This window comes from Telopea speciosissima, chromosome 3 (genome assembly GCF_018873765.1).
Source record: "Telopea speciosissima isolate NSW1024214 ecotype Mountain lineage chromosome 3, Tspe_v1, whole genome shotgun sequence".
NCBI lineage: Eukaryota > Viridiplantae > Streptophyta > Magnoliopsida > Proteales > Proteaceae > Telopea > Telopea speciosissima.
In genome coordinates this window covers 26,421,530-26,444,624 of record NC_057918.1, presented here as the reverse complement: position 1 = coordinate 26,444,624, position 23,095 = coordinate 26,421,530, and the positions used below count along the sequence as shown (strand labels likewise).

The following is a 23,095-nucleotide window of genomic DNA, read 5'->3' as shown; positions in this document are numbered from 1 at the left end:
CTCTTCTCTTTACCTCTCTCCTTTTCTTCTTTAGTAATAGAGAACTTCAAGTAACTACTTCTAGAGTGGGAAATATGATAATTTAGACGAGCACTGAATACAAATTGAATTTCTTAGTATTGAGAGCACCTTGCTATGATTGTTTACCATACATGCTAGCTCAGCTACCAAATAACTATTGAGATGTGGGGACAATTGCTTTAGATGAAGCACTGATTGAAAACAAGTGAGGTGTGGGGAGTCACTTACCTGATTTCTGTCTTGTGGGTCTGACTTAATAACATGCATTGAACAATGTACAGACCAAGTTGTATGATCTTAGCCATCTTATCTTACTCAGAATTGCAATCCCACCCCCAACCCCTCTTCCCTCTTTTTTATTTATCCTCTTTACTTCTTTGTGTAATGTCATGATCCTTTTGGATCATCTCAGATGGTAAGCAGTGGGATCATGTGGGATTGCCAGAAGTTGGATCCAGCACAGGCTGGTTGTTGAATTATGAACTTGGGGGTCAGGGCTATGTGGGTCCCTGCTGTAATTTGTTATCAACTTCATGGATAGCCCTACATTTTCCTCAAAACAAAATAAGATGGTGTTGTTTCCACTTTAAGTAACTTTCTTCGGTTGCTATCTATCTTGGCAGCTTCTTAGGCTGTGTTTATTCTTGGAATATATTTTGTTCTCAAGTGAGAAAATAGAGAAGACTTTAATTTCAGAATGTGTTCGAGAACCAGAATCTATTCTGAAAATGCATATCAAACACAACCTTAATGAATTCTGTGTCTTGCTAAAAAACCAACACATCAAAAACAGCAAGGTCATTAGCTACTGAAACAAAGGATCTGTTCTTCGTAAAATAAACAAGCTCATAAGATTTCAAATTCCCCTCTTCTAATGTCTGATTACTTGGACTTGCACACCCTGAATCTTTTACTCTCATCTGTGAAGGTAGTTTCTTACATGATCTTTTTTAATACCCACCCTCACTCCCCAAAAAAGTTTAGAAGTGTAAATACATCAGAGTTGAAAATTTTATTTTTTAAAATTTTTGGGGGACAGTTTTCATACACGACTGTTTTCATACACGACTGTGCAAGCTGTACATGTGAGAGAGTGGGAGTTTCAAGGCTTTAATAGGGGTGGATGGTTTATGATTTTTCCAACTCCATGTGAGAGGGAATATGACCGTCCAAGCAGCCATGCATACGTGCATGGCCGTGTATGAAATCTTTTACCAATTTTTTAAAAAGTAAATAGCAACAGAGAAAGGTGTGTGGAAATCGGAAAAGGCTCTTGTCAAATGGGTCTCACCTGTAAAATGACCACCCCACCCCTGGTTTTGCTCTGGTTTTGCTGGGTTAGACGCTCCAGCTCCCGCCACTGGAGGACAGGAGCCAAATCCGTGGAAATCAAGCAATTTCATTGTTCCATTCTTCATTGGACTGAGGCCTGAGGGCGAAGAGAGATCCCATCACCTTTATTGTTATTGGATGGGACTCTTTGGACACTGAAAAGGGCTTTCCCCTTTTTCATTTGCTTCCTTTTGTCTAATACTACTGCCATTTTATTAATAGTCCAAACTCCAAACTAATGCTGTCGTATTATTAGATTATCACCCTGGAAAGTAGAAAAGTCGTTGGTGTTTTCTTGTTGATTCCAACAAGACATGTGGCCGTACAAATCAGAGGGTTTGGTTGTTGTGTCATGTCTTTTCTTTCTTTACTTTTTTTTTTTTTTTCCCCCAATTTTTATTGAAGGAAAGATTTATACAAATGGGAAGAAGAACGCTGCCTCGTGGGCGTGGCTCCTGCATCAACGCAAGTGTTGAGGAAATGTGTAGGGACATCGATTAGGGGGATTTTTTATTTTGTAAAGAGTGCGGCGGTCATTTCAAAGAGGTGGTCTAGATGCATGATGTACGCAAAAAGACAGCATCCTTTTTCCCTATACATTAATAGGGAAAAGATTGCTAATCGGTTGCGTGGTTATTGTGCACTAAAAGACTGTTCAATCCACAGTGAAATCGACAATCCTATTCAAGCCCAATGCTTTTGTGTGTATTCTCATTGACCCTCACGTTGGTGCAAAGACAATATATTAATAAGATTGAGAGAGTGCACTCTCATTGATCCCCACATGTATCATTTAATATGTGTACTCAGAAAATGTGTATGAGAATTGCACATTTTGACAATGATATAGTAATGTCACTTTCAAATTATTTTTTGAAAATCCTTTTACACTCATATTGTAAAGAACTTTGTACAATAAAATGCAAATAGAAGAAGATGACAAAGTTCTAAATATAATTGTAGAGGTGTCATTCAAGCGCTCCTTGCATAAAAAGAAGGGACTTGTGAACAAAAACTTCTTATGTACAACTTCACAAGAAAAGTACAAATATCCATGATTTTAGTGCACGATATTGGATCGGATATTGGTTATCTTTGAAACCAATATGATACCAATATCAATATAGATTGACTCATATTAGACAATTTTACTTTTGATTTTCCTTGAAAAAAAAGATCAGGATCTTTTTTACCCTTGATCTACCATTCCACCGATATGTAGTCAAACAATATTAGAATTGGTGACTAGTGAGACCGATATGGAACCCCCCCCCCCCCCCGCGACACAAGCAATCCTATACCAATACCCACAAACCATGGGAATATCTACACCCTCTAAGATCTCTAATAATAAGCATTTGAATCAGATAAAATCATGGATCAACTTTCTCTCCACCCACGGTGAATCACCGCAAGGCGAGAAAGGGCAGAAAAAGATTTCAAGAGGGTATTTTGGAACATACAAAAACCTTAGGAAGGGTTTTTGAACCCTAGGATGATGGGTGAACCGTCCTCCAAGGGTTTGACAGAGCATTTGCTAGCTCTAGCTGGTTGGATAACTTGAAAGACAATCTTGAACATGGTTCATGTCCAATGTCCCATGAGATTATGAGAGCAAGCCACAAAGCAGTCCAAGTTGAGCTTTCTTTGTTTGTAAATTGGTTGTTAGCCTTATTTCCTTCCACCTGGCTTTTTTTGGACTTTGGACTTTGGAAGTTTGGACTAGTCTTTATCCAAGAATGGTATTTTGCACTTTTCCAGCCTTTAAAGCGAGTCGTCGTTATCATCTACATCATAAAAAAACGCGCTTTTGCTTGCTTTGATGAATCTATAAAAATCCATGGAGGCGAACTGTACTTAGTTTCCAATCTAGATCACAGCTCTCTTTGTTCGCTTCTTCTCCAGAGAAAGGAAACCCCTCGTTCACTTCCTCTTTCCATTAATCGAAAACCCTCTTCCTCTTTCACTCTTTCATTTTCTGAAGAAAAAGGAAACTAAGGTTGATAGTGAAAACTCGGCACGATATCAACAGGGGAAGATGGCGAATTACGGAACAATACCAACAGATTCATCGAGTGTAGATTTCATCTCGACAGCCAAAGAGAGAATCAAATTAGGGTTAGGAACTCTACGTCCATGGAGGGAGATGATCCACCGCTATGCCTTTGATATCCCTTCCAACGTTGGTGAAGCCCTCGTTCGTGTTAGAATCAACGTTGCCTACTTCCGGATGAACTACACCATCATAGTTCTCTTGATTCTCTTCTTCAGCTTGCTTTGGCATCCCATATCTCTGATTGTGTTTGTTGTCATGATGGCCGCTTGGTTATTCCTCTATTTCCTGCGTGATGTTCCTCTGGTTATAGTAGGAAGAACCATCGACGACCGGGCGGTGTTGATCGTGTTGTCTGTGATCACGATTGTTGCCCTTCTACTGACCCAGGTCACGCTCAATATTGTCGGGTCCCTGTTGACAGGGTTGGCGGTGGTGTTGGTTCACGGTGCCTTCAGGAAGACAGAGGATCTTTTCTTGGATGAAGAAGCGATGGGTTCTGATGGGAATGGTCTCACACGTCCTCTCTCTGCGTCTTCCTCTTCTTAGCTCACTCTCGTTTGGTAAAATGGTTTGTCAACTATTCTTCTTTGGTTCTTTTCAGTGGAAGACCACAGCATACCAGAACAAGTTAAAAAAAGGCATTAGAAAGGGTTTTTTTGGGTTGGTAATGGTTCTTTTGATTGATAGTTTGTTTGCTCTGTTTGTATGATTATTGTAGTAAAAACTGGAGATTCTCTGTTGATCATCTTTGCTGGAGAGACCAGGTAATTGGTCAACTGTCCTAAGCTTCTGTATTAAAGGAGAGATTAGGTTTGGTTGGATAATTGTGGGGTAACATTCTTGATAAGATGTTTGACCAATTGTTAGCAAAAATGTAACTATTCTGTGAAAACCTTGAATTCATTTTCAAAATTCAGTTCCTGTTTTGGTTTTGATTAAGCCCGCTATCTGGTTTTGAAAAAATGGTTGTAACAAGTGGGTTAAATTTCTACAATCAGGGTATTATCCCTCTTTCTACGTAGAAAATGCTGAAGACAAATGAATATGAAATATAAGAGAAAGAGCACTAGCACTAGTTGTAGTGCACACCAATGTTGTAGAGAGCCATGAGAAACCAAAGCCCTATCAGTAATGCAACTATTGGATGAGAAGAAACCTGGAAAAATAATTAGAGACCTCTCTCTCTATATATACACTTATTTGCACATCTATTGGCCAATGATTCATTATGAAACACTCAACAACTGTAGCAATTGTTTCTGATTTCATGTTTGAATGGATAAGATACCCTCAAAGAATTGGCAGTGATTTAGTAAGAATCTGGCAAATACATCAAATACATGGGGTAGAGCACCATATGCGTGACCATTTCAAGTCATTTTCCTTGAGAAGAAAAAAGGGGGTAAACCAAAAGATGCTTGAACTTGTTCAGGATTTCAGATGAATACCATATCTGCCATGTGAAGAAAATACGTCTTTTAATGTCATTTTTTCTAACTTGTATTATCATATGACTCAATCTTTCCCCCTTTCGCTAAATTTTAATTACTAATATAAACCCAGTACATAATACATACAAATTATGATCTTATTATCCAAAGTGACATTCATTAGTGAATATAGGTTGTTTACCTTTTTCTTTTGACAATAGTTTCAATACTCTATATGTAGTTCATTTGAAGGAAAAAGAAAAAACTTCTGCCCAGCAAATATTTATGAACATTTCCAAGATGTTTGAAACTTGAAACCCAAAAAAAAAAGAGTAGCAAAACTGCCAGAAATGCTTCCTCGAGCAGGCCCAGTAGATTGGGCAAGAGAAAGTTGTCTACATAAACCAAGACATCTCATTGTGAGCCTGTACATGCCACCAAAAATATACAGCAACATAAGCCAGAGGATCATGAATCATAACTGCTGGTTCAGATATGGTTCTCTTGGTGATCTTGCACCAGCTGCAAAATATCCAGTAACAAAGTTATTCAACCAGGCGGTGCTGCGAGTCAACCACCCAGCCTGACCTTGGTTGTTTGCTTCTTGCGCGCTCTTATGTTCTTCCTCTAATAGAATGTCAAGCCACCTTTTCGCCATAAATTCCTTGACAGCTTCAACTCCTTTATTCACCACTTCCATTGGCGGAATGACCAGTGGGTTCCCCGCCAAGTTGAGCTTAGTTAAGTAGTCCAACCGACCAAACGTATCAGGAAGAGCATGGATTTGATTGTTGCTGAGATCAAGTTCCCTGAGGTTTGTCAGATCTCCAAATGTCTCAGGAAGCGCTGTCAGGTCACTGAAATTATTGCTCAGATTCAGGATCTCAAGACTGGTCAATTTCCCGATGGCTTGCGGCAGACTACGGAGCTCATTGAAATGGATATCAAGTTGGCGCAAAGACCTCATTTCACAAATGGATGTTGGAATAGAACGGAGCTTATTGAGAGGGGCTGAGAGCCTCTGCAAATTCACTAGTCCATACCCAATTTTTGTCGGTAAGTATGTCAGAGAATTGAAGCTCACGTCCAGCTCCACCAATGATCTGCAACATAATAATCCACAAATAAGAGTTATGAAAAATTGCTGATAATAATGTTTGGGGAGAGTGAAAGAACTAGAAAGTAATGGCTTACATGCAATGGGAGATGCTATCAGGTAGAGCTGGAAGCTTATTTGTTGAGACATCAAGGATCTTCAGGTTAATCAACAATCCAATGGAATCTGGCAGTGATACCAAAAGGTTGTTTGAAAGATTCAGCTCCTCGAGATTTTCTAGTCCACCTATTGAATCGGGAATGACCTGGTTCCTCAGACAAACAAACCAGATAATCAGGAAAAAGCATCTGAACTCCGGAATCCCAGACTGTCACAATGAACCTATTATATTCAGCAATAAAATATAAAACCTTTGGGCAAATGCAATTTGCATAATTGAGAAATCTCACCACATACAAAAATAGCTGCATGATGTCCAACTCCGTTATAGAATAATGAACAGTTAACAAGAATATGAGTTGCAAAACCTTTGCTTGAGGACGGACCTTGGTGCAACGGTAAGGTTGCTCAATTGTGACCAAGTGCCACGGGTTCGAGTCTGGAAACAGCCTCTCTGCAAAATCAGGGGTAAGGCTGTGTACATTATGACCCTCCCCAGACCCTGCAGTGGCGGGAGCGTCATGTACTGAGTACGCCCTTAATCTTGAACCAGGGAAAATCCAATGGGAGATTGGCTCAACAGGATGGCAGGAAATGAGAACTAAAACCAGAACTAACTTTATAGAACATTTCTGATGGGCCTGAAATTGTAGTCAAAGGGTCACTCAAAAAGAAAAGGCCTGTAAAGTCTGATCTATTCTGACAGTTGGAACTTAAGATATGGAACAATTCTACTGTCACTAAGAAACCCAAGAATTGCAGAATCGATGGAAAAGTTTAGAATTACAAAACAGAGTTGAATTAGGGATTCAATCTCAAACTTAAGCAGTAAACAGAGATCAGAATTAGCGAAGTAAAATCAGAATTGAAAAATAACAGAATTTAACTTAAACTGTGAAACCAGAATTCAATTAGAAGTTCAGGGTTTTGAAACAGAAACTGAAATCTGAATCTGAGATCCAATAAAAACAAATCGAATTCAGGATATGGCAGATTATCCAGTAAACAAATCGGTAACTAGAACTGAACTAGAAAATAAACCCGAATCTGAAAGTTCTAGTAGAACAATAGAGCTGCAGGAATAGAGTTTAGAATTCTGATCTGGAATTGCTTGAATGATAGAGAAGAAAAAGAAAAAGATACAAGAACAGATATGATAATAGGAAAATGGGGCTGGAATCCACCTAACCTGTGGTTTTGGAATCCACCAAAAATAAATGAAGAGAACCCACTCTTCCACTAATAAATCCACCTTACTTTTCACTAGGAATCCACCAAGTCACACCACTGAATCCACATAGCCAAAATCTAGAAAACTGAATTCTTTATTTCATAAATTCATGTGTCTGAATGGTATATATATATATATAGACTCCCAAAATTTGACTCCTAATATGACCAAAAATAATCTAAACCAACTAGTAATCAAATTAGCTACTAAATTGACAAATAAAAAACTTAAAACAACTCCTATTCTAACTAGGACTCGAACTTAAACTAAATAATAAAGTAAATCGTGAATTCCCAAGTACTACCCTTATTTAGGCAAATATAAGTAGCCTATTACAATGAAAATCTATTGGAACAAAGGCCCAACACATATGTAATCCAACCCAAGGCTTATTTTCACCAAATAAGCCCACTTCTCTGATTAATCTGCATCAAGCATCCTTCAACAAATCTAGGGAAATCTGGCACCATTCAATTTTGAAACTAAATACCAACAAATCACCTCAAGGGCTAAAGAACTATTAGCAATTTTAAAGTTTGACGTCTAAAAAGCAGAGTGTAGCTTTAATGTTTCAATAAGGAAGTATATCCTCCACCGTCTCCTTCTTTTTTTCCTTTTTTTTTTCAAACTAGAGACCTGACTTATTTACTCTAATGTCTCAATAAGATAATATTGTTTTTTTTTTTTTTTTTTGAGAGAGAGCATCCAATGCTTTTTTCAAAAGTTCTCGCTCTCTCTCTCTCTCTCTCTCCCTCTCTCCAACCCCCCATTGACGAACTGTTTTCCCTATTGGACTCTCCCTATATATTATATTATATTATATTATATTTTTATATATATATATTAAAATGACACTTCATGGCCCCATCAAGATAATCTTTTCCCCTTAAACAATGTAATATTATGTGGCAATTCTGACCATTGGATAGATAGTGAACTACCTGGATACGCTATTTGTTAAATTTCAGACCCAAATTGAACCATCAACATCCAAGTTTATTGGCATGCATCTCTAGGTATGTCCATGCACGTCTACAGTACCATGACCACTACTGTGCACTCTCATAGCCTGATTTTTTATGCTTGAACTTTCCACTTGGCATACTCCATTTAGGTTGAATGAGTTCTTTGTGCATGTGAGTGTCAGAGACACCCATACTGTGAGAGACAGCAAACCTTGGTTAGATTCCAAAATGGAGATTGGTGAGAGGCCATCTTCTAGTTGGTGGGAGACCAACATATCCCTTTCTTTTTTCTTCTTCTCCATCGGTTCTTAGTTTCTATTTTTCATTGTTCTCTGCAACTGGTAAGCTGTTCAACTGTCATTGACTATTAGTTTCCTTGTTTCTAATCTCAGTTCTCACCTTGTTTCTACCGAAATACATCTGACCTTTCTGTTCTGCTGTTTGAATCGCATATCTCCATTCCATTGACCTGCGCATGGTGCTTCAGGGTTAGAGGATCTTTGTTGCTGTTTTCCAGCCATGTTCCAATTTGGTAACTTCTATTTCCTAGCTTTCTAACCTGGTTCAGTGCGTTATCTTTTGGGATTTCTGGTACTGCTATTGACTGAGATCAATAAACTCTGTTTACATGCTATGTCTAACTTTATAATTCTGGTTTTGAGAAACTTGCCATTTCTGTAACAGTCCCATAACTTCATATAACAGTCAGATTTTGATCAAGTTTTGAGATGTGTTCTCCACCCAATTAGGTACACTCCACCAGAATTCTACCACAGTCTAAGTGGCCTGCTGTGAGTTACAGAAATTATTTCTGGTTTAATTTCAGCCCTGCGATCCTGGTTATTCTTGGTTTTCCTTATCATTTGCAATACGTGATCAGGATCCCATCATAGGGTCTACCTACCTGTTCAGTGTTCACAAAATTTGGGGCCCATCCATTCTTCTCACATGACAGATTTTTTAGCTGACCAGATATACTTTGCCCATAGACATATCCTCCATATAGGCAAAAGTTTTTCTAGTCTGGCAAGACTAGAGAGAATCTTTAGACTGACACTGATGTAAGATTGGGTCTCAAATGACCTAACCCCAGGTAGGATCCCTTCACAACTTAATAAATCAGATTCAAGTACTAAATCAGAGTACACAAATAACCAGATCTAAACTGAACTATTGAATGATGTAAATCTATGGTTAAAAGTCAGAATTCGAGAACCACACTCGGAGGCTTTGGTTGGCCTTCAAACCTCCATCGGACATCCTTGCTAGGGTATTGATTTGATCCTCCAAAGATGGCATACAACTGTGGAAGGAATAGGGAGATCGATCTCAGTTAGGGTTTCAGCAAACCCTCTTCCAGAACAGAATTGCACAGTTCAGTTTGATGTCCTTTCGATCAGCAGTTCCAGCTATTTTGTACCAATGAAACAATGTTCTCAGCAGCAGAATCTCCTTCAAATGGATTGGATATGAGCAGATTTTAATTTAAAAAAAAAACACACTCAGATAGAAGAAAAGGATAGGTTGGGTTCAGTCTCTCATCTACCCAAGGCATCTCACCCACTCAAGGAATCTTTCCTATTGGACTGCATCTCACAGTTTTCATGATTTCAAAACTAAAACTCATACTTTTCTCAAATCGTTGGCTGTTGTATGCAGTCTCTTGCTTTTATTTATAATAAAACTAATCACATCCTAAGATCTTCTAGAAACATTCCAAATTAAAAGTAAATCCAATCTCTAATTGGTTAACAAAATAAAGAGTCCTAATTACATAAGCAAAAATCTACTTAAAAATAGAAACTATCTTCAGCTAACAACCCCACGCAAGCTACCAATGGGCTTAGACAACCCATAATATGGGCCAGGTTTTGGCCCATCTTGCTGCCCCATCAATTGACTAAATCTACATCAGACACTTCGTTTTGCCACTTGAAAGGGTGATATGGCTATCTTGACAGTATGAATATCTAGAAAATTATCTAAATTGGTCACATGTCAAATTTCAAACTTAGATTGAACCATTTAACCTCCCATGTTATGACATATTCCCTTGTATTTTAGCCGTCCATTTCTTTTTAGAAAAGTTTCATTTTCTGACTAGATTTTGAAACCCCATTTTGCCACTTGGTCAACTCTGTTTTGACTGAAACTTGACATGTGAGCAGGGGACCTTCAGGTCCACCTGTCCACAAAATTTACGCTCTATCCAACATGCAACGTGGTAGATATTTGTGCCAGTCTAGAAACTCTCTAGACTTGGTTGAATCGAAAAACCGTCATACATATATAAATAGCTCCTTGTCCACCAAAGGTTTTGGAAGCCTTCAAAGGACTTCAATAAAATACACAAACCTACTCTAAATTTCCTGAACAAGCTAAAATCATATCCATTCTTCTACAAGAGCTACCAGTGCCATGAACTATGCTATGCAGGTACAAATGTGTGTGATTGGTCATTGGTGCAGGTTGATGTCAATGAGTCAGATCTCTCAGGCATTAAATCTTAACAAACAGGTAGTCAAGCTACTATGAACGCACCTACTGGGTATGGTACACAGACATATCCTACATTACAGTTATAAACAATTTCTAAGTAAAAAAATAATTTATATAATTTAAATGCAGAAAAGAGTATGCAAGTCTGGACTTCATGGCATTCAGAACTCCCAAGAGTAATTCTGCCATGAAAGCCTATAATGTAACTGGTTAAAAGGTACGTAGTAAGACAAACAGCACACACTTAGTATTGGGTGGATGGCCAAATAATTGCATGACTCTAACCCTAAAATTCAAATAAAAAGTAGTGCACATATGGAGGAACAACACATATCTCAGTATCTCACACATGTACACCATCTAAAATTATCTCCGGCACTGACATTTTGGACAAAATAAAAGATCCAGCTACTATAGGACCCCCTGGGCCCCCCGGGGTGAGGGGGAGGGGTGAGATATTCTTCCCTTAAGCCTTGACTATAAATGATTTCAAAGATTAGCAAATTCCCATTGCAGGATTCCACTCCTATGTTTGTCATATTTCTCATTAATATTTAATTGGAAACTGTAAGGTTCTATCTTATTACCTTCCCCCTTTTTCAGGCCTTGTCCTTTTTAAAGCCATCAAGTTGCAGCAACCCACTCTTCAATGCTCAAAGCCACATGCATTCATCATCATTTTGATCCAAGAAATTTACAAGCATACGCTTGATAGAGAAAAGGTTAATTTTCAAAAACATATTTGAACCCATGGTTAAGAGTTGAAGATTGATATGAAATTGATGAATCAATTCAATTCAACAAAAGTACAAAACAATAATCCCACAAATCCTCATCCCATCTTCCACACTAGTGTGGAACATATCTCCTGTTAAATTGCAAGGCATCAAAAATATCATTCCAACCATGACCCACATTCACTTTGGCCTTCTCTTCTCTTTTTAGAGCCCTCATCTTGCACCATAATTGTCCTCGGTGGTTCACTCATTGGTCTTTGTGCCAAGTAGTCCAAGAAATTGGCAAACACATGCTTGCCAGGTAGTAGAAAGAGGAACATAGGATAGTTGCCAAGGAATTTAAATCATTACAAGCTCATCAGAGCAAATTAAAGTAATGTGAATTGTACTTAAAACAGAAGAGTTATCTCATAAAAACTGTAGAAATCAAATAACAATAACTTAACTATGTTTCAATGTAAAAGAAAAAACGAACACTCCACCAATCAAGGTAAATCCCATTCTCTCTATGCATGATAACAATCAAAAAGACACCTAATGCTTGACTTGAGTCTTGAAATCTTATCCCAGATCTTCTAAAACCAGAAAGAATGATGGACATATTCAGGGGTTTTAGTACCTCATAGCTCCGAGTACTTATTTTACTTTCACAATAATGACAGAGAGAAAAATATACGGAAATTACAAGATTATACAAAAATGGATTTCAGTTTTACTAAGTTACCCATTCAACTTTTACTTTAACAAAATTACCTAAAACAAATATAGTATTACTTAACTACTCAAAACAGTGCCTCTCCCTCACCCAAAGACCTTTTTTTACCTTTTTACCCTAGGTCCCTCTACCTCCCCTGAGTCCCCTCTCCTATCATCATCTACCCACTGGCCATTGCCGACGAGAAATCATCACCAGAGTTCAGTGGATAGAGAAATCGAGTGGGATACGACGTTGGTTCCCTTGCAGTCGGCAACACCCATTCATCCCTGCTCCCATCATCATAGCCTTCTTCTTCATCCACGTGCTGCCAAAAATCTCGCCCAAATGTGGAATTCAACAAATTGGTTGCGAACTTGCCAAAACAGAGTTTGACGGCTTGCATGATGTTGGCCCTCCAGCTGGAGTCAAAGAAACATTCAAAAATTTCTCCATGGTTTGGGGTTAAAATGGAGTAAGGACAGTTCAGTGTACGCCTGTATCGCAATGGCTGCATACTTACTAATTTTTCTCCTTTTGTGGTTCCTACTTGAGATAGGAAAGGGTTTCTTTTCTTAAATCCCGGTTCTATAAAACCAGGTCCTCACACTAACTTGCTCTGATTTCTGGAAATTCCTGCAGCCTTCTCTCTCTCTCTCTCTCTCTCTCTCTCTCTTTCTGAAGATTGCAAGTAACAAAAACATTGGTGGCGAAGGCATTTTGAACCAGTGATTTGGTAGTGTTTGTAGCAATGAGGAAGGTTTCTTGAGTTCCCACTACAATGAAACGGTTCTCAACAGCGGGAAAGACAAAGGTGCTGGTAGAATATGAGACACTATTAACCCCTGGGCTTGATGAGAGAGATCATCCATTACAGAAGTAATACCTCACCTACCTGAGATTCCAATCTCAGCTTTCCTTGTCTTTGACAAAGTTGGCGTCATTGACAGCAAATGGGTGGTGGGTTGGAAGGATCACCTTCGTACAGGGCTCCAAGTACCCTCGTCTGCAACTGCAATGCAAGTTCCCGAATTGGATGCTATGAGTCCGGGTAGAAATGTCAAAAAACATGAGGGCACTGTTTTGGGTACTTCTGCAAATCCTATCTTTGTTTTGAATAAATTAGTTAAAGTAGAAGTTGAGGGGTCAATTTTGTGAAGTGAAACTCATTTTTGAGTAATGTTGTAATTTTCCCAAGAATATATGAGAAGATAATGTTAACAGATGCACTCAGAATAACATACATATAGTGAAAAGCTGGAAAAGAAATAGTGACAATGAACAACTCATTAGTTCTAGAGAATAGAATGACTAGAAAGAAACACAACTCTGGCTTGTGGATATCCCTAATCTCAAAATGGGAACAAATTTTCTTCCTGGGGCAAAGGCATCTAAACAAACAAATAAATAAAATAATAAAGAGCAAAAATGCTTTAAAATTTCCAACTGTCCTTAAGTTTATAACCTAACAAAGCATGAAACTAAGCATGGTTTATTTCAGTGATTCAATCCCATCCACCTCAAGTACAAGTGTACACTGCTCTACTCAAGTAAAGCTCTAAGAGTCCCAAACACGTTGGTTGGCCATCCTCACCAAATCAGTTTCTTTTGCATTGCTCTTAACAAATAACCTCTTAGAAAAATGATTTTACTGGATGTGAGCCAAAAATAACGTTCTCTCAACGAATTGCTACGAAATATAAGCAGATTCAGACTACATGAAAATGATCAGGTCAAGTATGAGGATCATGGATTGAAACTTTCAGTAGTGTTTCATTTGGAATCTCGAGTTCAAAAAAAAAAATTTCATTGCCAAATGCAACTTGCATAAGGAAATTAATCAGACTTCATCCAAACAGCACGCACGGGTACAGGAAGCATGGCATTACGCTATCCATCTCCGCCTAATTGATCCATCGTCTCTTTAAGCGTTCAGAGATGGTTCAGTAGCGAAAGAGAGAGAGAGAGAGTCTAACCTCGAGTTGATTGCTAGAAAGGTTGAGAGAGACCAAGCCACGAATTTTCCCGAACTCCTCCGGGAGAAACCTCAATTGACGCCCCTTAAGCTCCACCCTGTCCAATTCCTTCGCTGACGCCTCTTGCAAGATGGCAACAACATCCTCATTCACCTCTTCATCTAGAGGCGATGAGACATCATCCTGACGCTGAGAATCTCCATCCTCCGGTTCGAGAGTGGCAGAGCGATATATATTGATCAGCTTGTCCTCAGCATCCCTCAAGAGCTTCTCGTAGGCCTCGTGCATCTCATCCAACTGCACCACCGCCTTGTAGATGCTCTTCACCTTCTCGGCTGCCTGTCGGGCTTGTTTCTCCTTCTCCTCCAGCTGAGTCCTCCAGTCTAGCCGATTCACGCCCTCGGGGCAAGGCTCCAGGACGATCTCCTCAAGCTGCATGGAGAGATTGGATTCGATTTCAGAGATCTTGGCCTTGGCGAGGTCGATGGCCTCGTGGTCGGGACGTTCGCCGAGGGACTGGAGGACCGATCGGGTCTGGGCAACGTCGGTGACGGCCTTAGTCATGGCGGCCAGGAGCTCTGGGTCCTTCAAACGGGGCATATGCTCCATCAACAGCGGCGGTGGTTGCTCGATATCGACATGCACGGAGCCGGAACTGGTGCCGGTGCCTGATAAGGGAGCCGAGTGGCCAGAAGTGATACGAGACATGACATAGGAGAGGATTGGAAAGCTTGTCGGCGATGGATCCATGGCGGTTCTCAAACTCTCCGAGACTGATATTGGTGGGGTTTTGCGTACAAGAATGGAGTGTTAAAAAAGATTTATGAAGCAACAACAACAGAGGTAGCAGAAGGAGTGACAATTTGATTCGAAAAAGGGTAGAAGAAGGTATTATGAAAGAGAGAAAACAACAGGCTTAGGGCCCATAGTAGCGATCTCTAGAATTTGGACTCTATTAGAGAGAGAGAGAGAGAGAGAGAGAGGGATAGATCATGATGATGTCAGCAGCGTCCCATTGTCTCTATCGGATAGTATTCCGGAAGAGAATGAAGTGTTTTCCGGTGGAGATTGGAGAAGAGATGAGACAGAGTCACTCTGAACTCATTAGGGTTAAAGGAGCAGCAATCACGGAGCATGAGAAATTCGTAACTCGGCAATCGAAGGTTATGTGGGTCGGTCGGTCGGAGTGAAGTTGAGTGGAACTGTGGAAGTGGAATCACCTGCAACTGCTATGGTCGAACTCCTATTTCCTGATTTTAGGACTCTTTGCTGACTACTACTGGTGTCTCTCTCTCGCCTGAGGGAGCTGTGGGAAAAACGATTCTATCCAGCCGTGGCGGGTGGCTAAACGACAGCAAAAACAGGGGTGGGATGGTCATTTCACAGGTAGAAGATACGATCTTAAGATAAGATTAGTGGTGGTGACTGGTGGCTGACTAGGGTGATGGCGTGCGTGATAGAACTTGTGGAATTTTTGTCACCAAATACAGTACACCTCAAGGCTCCAAACCCAGAATAGCCAGAGGTTATGAGCAAGGATCTGGACTTGAAGTTGAAAGTTGGACCCATGGATTTTGGTATCGTATCGTATCAGTAGATATATATCGATATTGACAGTGATTGATATCGATCTGGCATCGAAATGTATTGACCGATACAGTCAAATTGCTGATAAATTTTTTTGGGCAAGAGATCTCTACTTGGGGGGAGTACACCTGGGTTTCTATCTAAGGGGCAAAGGCATCATTTCACAATGCCTTGTGAGAGAGCACACCACCAAGTACAGATCTTTTTCCCTTTTTTTTTTTATTGAAAAGTGATTTTTGCATTGGAATCAGCTTGATACAATCCATCTATATTAGCGGCATGGTTTTAGGTAAGGGTGTCAAACACTCAAATGGTGCGATTCTGGTTATTAGGTTTGATTGCGGTACAATTTACATTTTGATAAAGTGAAATCAAAACGAACCGAATGGGAATCAACCAAAATCATAATCATTTTGCATATGGTTCAATTTTATCGGTTTCTATTCCCGTGTTTTCCCATTCTATCTCGATCTCCCTCACTCATCATATTTCCAATGTCTATGGGATAAAAGTAAAAAACTTCCCATATTCACCTGTCCTTTTCCGTTTCTATTCTTTGTTTTTCCAATTTTGTTTTTCTTTTCCACTCTCACATGATGAACAAACTATTTCTTCTATTAAAAAGTAGGATTTTGTTAATCCATTTTAACATTATCCATAATTTTGAATTCAGGCTTGAACAAATATAATATATAGGTAACCCATGATATTTTACTTATTTTATGTTTCATGTTGATGCAATAATTATATTTATTAAATTAATTATATGTTATTAATTAATCCAATTGATGCATGGGTTAGTATTTTAAAGTAAGAGGTATCGGTTTCTCCATTTTCTTATTCGGTTTAGAACCACGTTTTTGCGATGAAAATCAAAATCGAACTGAAAAGAGTACTTATAAAATCAAAATCGGGTCATTTTTTTGCGGTGCAGTTCGATTCGATCGTAAACGGCCGGTTCTAGTTCCGATATTTGGTTTGGGTTCCATTTTGACATCCTTAGTTTTAGGTATCAAGTTTGGTATCAACCGTGGCTGATATTGATAATAATGTATCGATGGTATTGGAACATAGGAGCCCTATTTGGGTATTTTGGGAAACAAACGATCTAATCCAACCCAATGTGGCCAATCTGTATTGGTATCCGATACAATCAATACTGGTACCAATACCATGCACTAAGACCTTGATCAACGGGCAACTGATATCAGTGCTGATAATGTGATAAAACCTTAGTTGATCCTAACTTGGGAAAAAAAAAATCCTAAATACAGAATACTTGGAGTTGAACTCAAGAATCAGTATGATGCATTGGGCCTCCAAAAAAACCCCGAAGAAACACGAGATTTTCATGCAGGGAATATCAGACTAATACCTTTTCATAGGTATATTTTAGAACATGGAGAAAAGTTTCATGTGGGAGGCAAAGACAGTGGTCTCCTCCTTTCTGATCCATTGCCATAACTACCCTCTTTGGTGGATTTCAAATTTCTATTTGTCCCCCCAAAGTAAACCCCCTTCTAGGAAGAGCTTTTGGGAAATGAGAGTTGTTTTTTTTTTTTAAAGTTTTGTGAATATTCACTTTAATAGTTTCATGGACCAAACTATGTAGAAGGTGAGACGGCCGAATGGCCGGAGCCACCGGATAGGGGACCGTTGCAATTTGCAAACACATAGAACCCAATGGATGAAAAAAAGGATTATGCACCCCAACTTTGTCAATGAGTTGCTAATATCATTTTAAAATTAAATTTCTGTTGGTATCTATATAAATGAATTATATCTAAAAGCAATGAACAAATGAAACACTCCTCGTGGTTGGATACTTTGATAAATGAAAATCTTGCTACCATTTACATGTTCTGAAAATGAAAATATAGCCATGGTATGACAGCGACAACAACAAGAAAAGAGATTTAAAATCAGATAGATTCCTTAACAGTCATGTCTTGTATTAACTTGTCGTTTTTTTTCAGGCAACATCTATATCCTATCGCCTGAGATTAGGAAAACTCAATGGCTCACATGACATCGTAAAAGAAGAAACATGAAAGCAGCATGAAGTTGTAGAAAATTTTAGCTTAAAAGCATGAAATGTAATGAAAATAATGAGAACACGGGAATGGAATGAAATTTTCACTACTTCACCTTCTTAACTGAATAAATACCCTTTCCATATCTTGATCTTTTATTAGTAAATCCCATAACACTATGTTTGATATCTTGTGCCTTGGTACATAGACAGCGTTTTCAGCCTTTTCTTCTTGCCTAGACTCTCTCTGTTTCTCTTTTCTTGGTGTTGTCATTATCTTTTCCCTGCAAATGACTACACAAAACAAAGAAAGCTTTTCAAAGTAGCTCCAACAAGTTAAACATTCTCCCACCTGAATCTGTGGAACCGTATTCTCAATTATTTAAACTGTTTGGTTAGTAATTGCATCTGATCCTGGGCAGAATCAAGGGAACCACCTGATTCTACACTTTCTGCTAAAAGTTGCTTCAGTCTATGAACCACCTGATTCTACCCTCCATATAAATAACATCATTCAAAGAATGAAACCAAATTAACGGATGCCCTAAATCGAAACCCTCTGGAGAAGCTCGAACGGAACTGCTTGCGCTCAGAGTCGTCTTCTTCGTTAGGCAGTTGCGATTTCTGCTCGGTTGTATGAGGATAACCTTCAGCGATAGTGGGTATGGCCTCTCTCTCTCTCTATCACTGGTTTAGGGTTGAAACATGCAGAGTTACTTGAAGCTCGAACGGAACTGCTTCATTGTCGTCTTCTTCGTTCGTAAATCGATTTCTGCTTGGTTCCAGTGGCTAATCGAGGTCTCAACGGTATGGCTTCGTCCCTCTCTCTCTCTTCTCTCACTGGTTTTTGTTGAAACTTGCAGGGCTACACTATCGATTGATTACACTGCAACTCTGCTTGTTCGCGTGAGTATTGGTGGTTGAAGTCTCTGCAACTCTACACACTGGTATGGCTTCGCCCCTCTTTCTTCTGGATTTTTTGTGGGATTTTTTTTTCGTGTGTTGTGTGTGTGTGTGGGTGGGTATTTTCTGGTTGAATTAGGTCTTTAGCCGAGATATTTCCCCACTCTCATTTTGAAGGTTATGAAGCCCATATTCATTTTGCTGCACTGGATTTCTGATTCTTATTTTTATTATTTTTTAATCACACTTCCTCAATCCTCTTACGAGGTCTGTACTTATTGTAGTTATGGAACCTGGAGAGTTTATTTATAGCTGATAATTTGAAATTTTGTACTACACAGGGTCTAGCCTTCAGCTTTCCCTCAGAAAAAAATTCAGAAAAAAATTCTTAAGATTGGATCTATTATAGTCTCATTCCTTTACTGGTAACAATGAAGATTTTTTCTTTCCCCTGTGTGGAATTACTTGTCTAGTCCTGATCCATGATTGTTGAGCATTGTGGTATTTGATGAGTTTCAAATATTTTTCTATCCCTTCAATCATACATATCCTTTAGGTAATCTTCATTGAACATAGCATCAAATGTCAGTTCAAGTTTTCTTTCAAATCGTCACATTCATGTTGCTCTGTCAAACTTTTAAATCTCATACTATATGAGGCTTTTGTTCTTTTAGCATAGGTTGTGAAGGGATTGTAAGCTGAAGTTAGGAAAGTTTTAACTGACTTTTAATGTGGGTAGTAAGTTGTTTGCCATCAAAGGTTATGCCAGTTCATGCGTATTGCAAAGATTCAGTGATTATAGGTAGAAGGCCTAAAAAGTTTGTGTGACTTTGATGAGGACCTGGTCATGCCTTTGAGTGTTTTTGCCTTTTTGGTACACCCCCTGAAAACAAGAGAGGGAGCTTTATTGTGAGAGTGAACAGAAAAAACTCCTATTGCCCAATTCAGTACGCGATTGAATTTTAGTTTTAGATTGGAAAAGCAGGAGGGAAAGCAAAATTGTGTACTAGCTTTCTTTAGATATACTTATCCACATAAACCTGTACCTTCTATTTCATTTTCCGTTTGACTGTGAAGCTCTTATAACAATGCTAACAACAAGTACGCAATGGCCGGTCTTGACAAATTTTTGGCCAAAAAAGAAAAAGAAACTCTCAGATAAATACTAAATAGTGATGTAATCTCCATTGAAATCATGAGATCAGAAAAGGATCCAACTGGTTTCTTTACTAAAGGAATTGCAAGAGATTCTATTCATGGTTTTAGGAGTGTGAGGTTAAATCCTCTACCAAAAAATCATTGATAATGGTAACCAATCAACCTTACTAGGCCCAATGTCTAGGTTGAAGGACTCGGGTTATTAGAGGATTTACAATACTTGGAGAATTGGATTTTTTTCTCTGTTGCGGTGTATGATTAATGTGAAATGCTGGAACTGTGTTGCCAACTCCAAGTAGTTGTCACAAGGCTTAGTTGAGATGACTCAAGCCTGAGTAGGAGTTTACGGAGTAAAGCTTGCTGGTCATTTTTTCTAGTCTTTCATGGATCTTGGATTTATAATACTAGGACAATTGGATTCCTTCTCTGTTTTGGTGTATGATTAATGTGAAATGCTGGAACTGTGTTGTCAACTCCAAGTAGTTGTCACAAGGCTTAGTTGAGATGACTCAAGCCTGAGTAGGAGTTTACGGAGTGAAGGTTGCTGGTCATTTTTTATAGTCTTTCATGGATCTTGGATTTATAATACTAGGAGATTTGGATTCCTTCTCTGTTCTGGTGTATGATTAATGTGAAATGCTGGAACTGTGTTGTCAACTCCAAGTAGTTGTCACAAGGCTTAGTTGAGATGACTCAAGCTTGAGTAGGAGTTTACCGAGTGAAGCTTGCTGGGTCATTTTTTCTTGTCTTTCGAATTACTCAATTTTGGGTTAATTCCTTTAGTTCGAGCCATTTATTTTCTTTTTCTTTTTCTTTTTTTGGAATTTTGTTTTATTTCTTTCTTGGCATACTGTGGTAAACATGATCCTGACATGAATGTAAAATGGGGAAGTACATTATTAATTTACTATCAGAGGAACTAATTTTTTTTGTCAATGAAACAAAAAAACCATTACATTGAACTTGAAGATTGGTTGGCAAGATTGCAGATGCTAAGCATACAGAAGTTGCTAATAAGGATTCTCAAACATAATATTTCAGAATACCCTTACCCCAACGTAGTACTTTCAAACACTGGATGCCTCAACTGTAGTTTGGATATTATTTATTTATTAGTAGTTGATGTTAGGATGTTCTTTTCCATATCATCAACCTAAATACATGATGTTGTCCTTTCTGATTGTTTGCATTGTTGATATGGAGATTAGCATTAGTATGTTATGATTAAAACATAATCCCTTTATTGTAATTTGAAATGTAGATCTATGTATAAATGGATATCGACCACGATAAGGCTTACCAGAAGCGCAAGAAAATAATTATCTTAGCGGCTACAGCTGTTGTTATAGCAGTGGAGCTGTATAATAAACTGTTCCTCTGTAAATAGCCTTACCGTGATCAGGCCCTCTGTGGCTTTAATTATTGGTGGTACTGACAAGACATGTTGAGACATCATAAGATTGAGCAAGAGGGCCTTCTTTAGTCTCCAAGTACCACAACACATGAGCGAATATTAGGTAACCATAGAAGCTTTTACCCATACTTCAAGGACTGCATTGGAGCCATAGATGGTTCATATATCCCAACGTTAGTTACAGTTGACCAACATCGGAGATTTCGAGATAGGAAGGGAAATATATCTCAAAATATCTTAGTTGCCTACGATTTTGACACGAAGTTTACGTACATACTTTCTAGCTGGGAAGGATCGGTATCGGATTCTCGAATATTAGATGATGTCATTCATAGGGAAGGAAAAGGAAAGTTAGTGGTACCTCGAGGTAAGTACTATCTTGTTAATGTTGGGTTTGCCAACTAGAGGGGGGTTCTTGAGATCATACCATAATGTTCGGTATCATCTGAAAGAGTAGAAAAAACTCTAATTTGTCCCCAGTTGATAAAAAAGAATTGTTCTTGCGACATTCTAAGTTGTGCAATGTAATTGAACGTGCATTTTCTCTATTGAAGACACAATTCAAGATATAGAAAAATTAACCAGAATACCCTTATAAGACGCAAACCAGGACTGTGCTTGCATGTGTTCTTTTACACAATCATATTTTTACTCAAAATAGTGTTGAAGAAGAGGCGTTTTTTGTGCAAGAGAACGCAAATGAAGGACTGATGTAAATAAGTCACTTAGAGGGGCTTATTTTATTGAAAATAAGTTTTGGTTGGGTTATGCAGGTGTTGGGCTTTTGATTCCATGGGTTTATTTTGTAATTGGCCAATTTAATGGCCTAAAATATGGGTAGAAAATAGGAAAACAGGATTTACTTCCTTAGTTGTTAACGTCCTATTTTGAGTTTGTTTTCTTTATTATTTCACTTTCTTAGTCAATTTAAGTTACCTTATTAGTTAAGGATAGGGTTAGGCGTTTACTTTTTGTGTCTAAATCTATTTTTTAGTCTTCTATATAAGTTTGTAAAGGAGGCCAGCATTGTACACGAATTCGATCAATGAAATATTGGCTTTAGCCTTTGTTAAAAACCCTGAGATAGGTTGGGTGAGATGCCCAGGGTGAGCTGAGATAGCCATCCCCTTCCCCAACTCCCTCCATCGATCTCCAATCAAGCTCCATTCAAGTTTCAATTCTGCCATAATCGATCTCTTGAAGAAACATATTCAATTGCTAGAATTTTTCTGCAAGGTTCAAAGTATTTTCAATCAACAAGTAAGTCTGAAATTGAAATTCTGCATTTATTCTTCTTCACTTCTAGAAGGTCACATGCAAGGTGATTTTCACGATAATTCTGCCCAGCCAAATCTAACCATTAGAACCTGCTGAAATTTTGATCTAATCTTCCTCAAACCCTAAGAGAGACTCGATTCTAACTTCATTACCATCCACCTAGCCGATTGTCTAAAATTACCCTTTTACCCCTCAATCCTATTTCTACTAGGATTCCTCAATAATTTTAGATTTAGTCATCTGATTTAACTATAACTTTCAGCATCTATTCTTTCCCATATAATCCACACTCTCCTAACTTAACCCTAACATCGAACCCTAGGTCCCATCAAACCCTAACCTTAATTTCACATAATGTGACTTAGCCGATTTTCCTAGTCCATAACAGATCTTGGTTATTGGTTCTAGTTGGTCTCCTACCAATCTAGAATTACATTATTTGGTATCAGAGCCTATCGCCTCCTAGGGTTGATACCAATGCAAGGAAGATGAAGTTAGAAATTCCTTACTTTGTTGGAACACAAGTGATCCATTCCTATTCCTTAATTGGTTGGATTCTCTAGAGA

At 38.6% G+C, this 23,095-nt stretch overlaps 2 protein-coding genes across 2 annotated transcripts; one reads left to right on the top strand and one right to left on the bottom strand.

Moving 5' to 3' along the window:
- Positions 1-3,301: 3,301 nt before the first annotated feature.
- Positions 3,302-3,965, top strand: LOC122655652 (PRA1 family protein F3-like). Its single transcript, XM_043849911.1, has 2 exons — positions 3,302-3,312; positions 3,392-3,965. Exon 2 carries the CDS (start codon positions 3,392-3,394, stop codon positions 3,953-3,955), a length of 564 nt encoding a protein of 187 aa, XP_043705846.1. The 5' UTR covers positions 3,302-3,312; the 3' UTR covers positions 3,956-3,965.
- A 1,313-nt stretch (positions 3,966-5,278) lies between these two features.
- LOC122655650 (plant intracellular Ras-group-related LRR protein 9-like) lies at positions 5,279-14,985 on the bottom strand. Its single transcript, XM_043849910.1, has 3 exons — positions 14,158-14,985; positions 6,034-6,200; positions 5,279-5,942 (listed from the first exon to the last, which is right to left on the bottom strand). The coding sequence occupies exons 1-3, from the start codon at positions 14,905-14,907 to the stop codon at positions 5,315-5,317; spliced, it is 1,545 nt and encodes a 514-aa protein (XP_043705845.1). The 5' UTR covers positions 14,908-14,985; the 3' UTR covers positions 5,279-5,314.
- Between the last annotated feature and the right edge of the window lie 8,110 nt (positions 14,986-23,095).

Bases quoted from the DNA above. Each gene is read 5' to 3' on its own strand.
- LOC122655652 (XM_043849911.1), top strand. From the start codon at position 3,392: ATGGCGAATTACGGAACAATACCAACAGATTCATCGAGTGTAGATTTC.
- LOC122655650 (XM_043849910.1), bottom strand. From the start codon at position 14,907: ATGGATCCATCGCCGACAAGCTTTCCAATCCTCTCCTATGTCATGTCT. The intron at 6,201-14,157 runs GTTAGACTCTCT...CTGAGGAACCAG, and splicing joins TTTCTAGCAATCAACTCGAG to GTCATTCCCGATTCAATAGG. The intron at 5,943-6,033 runs GTAAGCCATTAC...ATTATGTTGCAG, and splicing joins GATAGCATCTCCCATTGCAT to ATCATTGGTGGAGCTGGACG.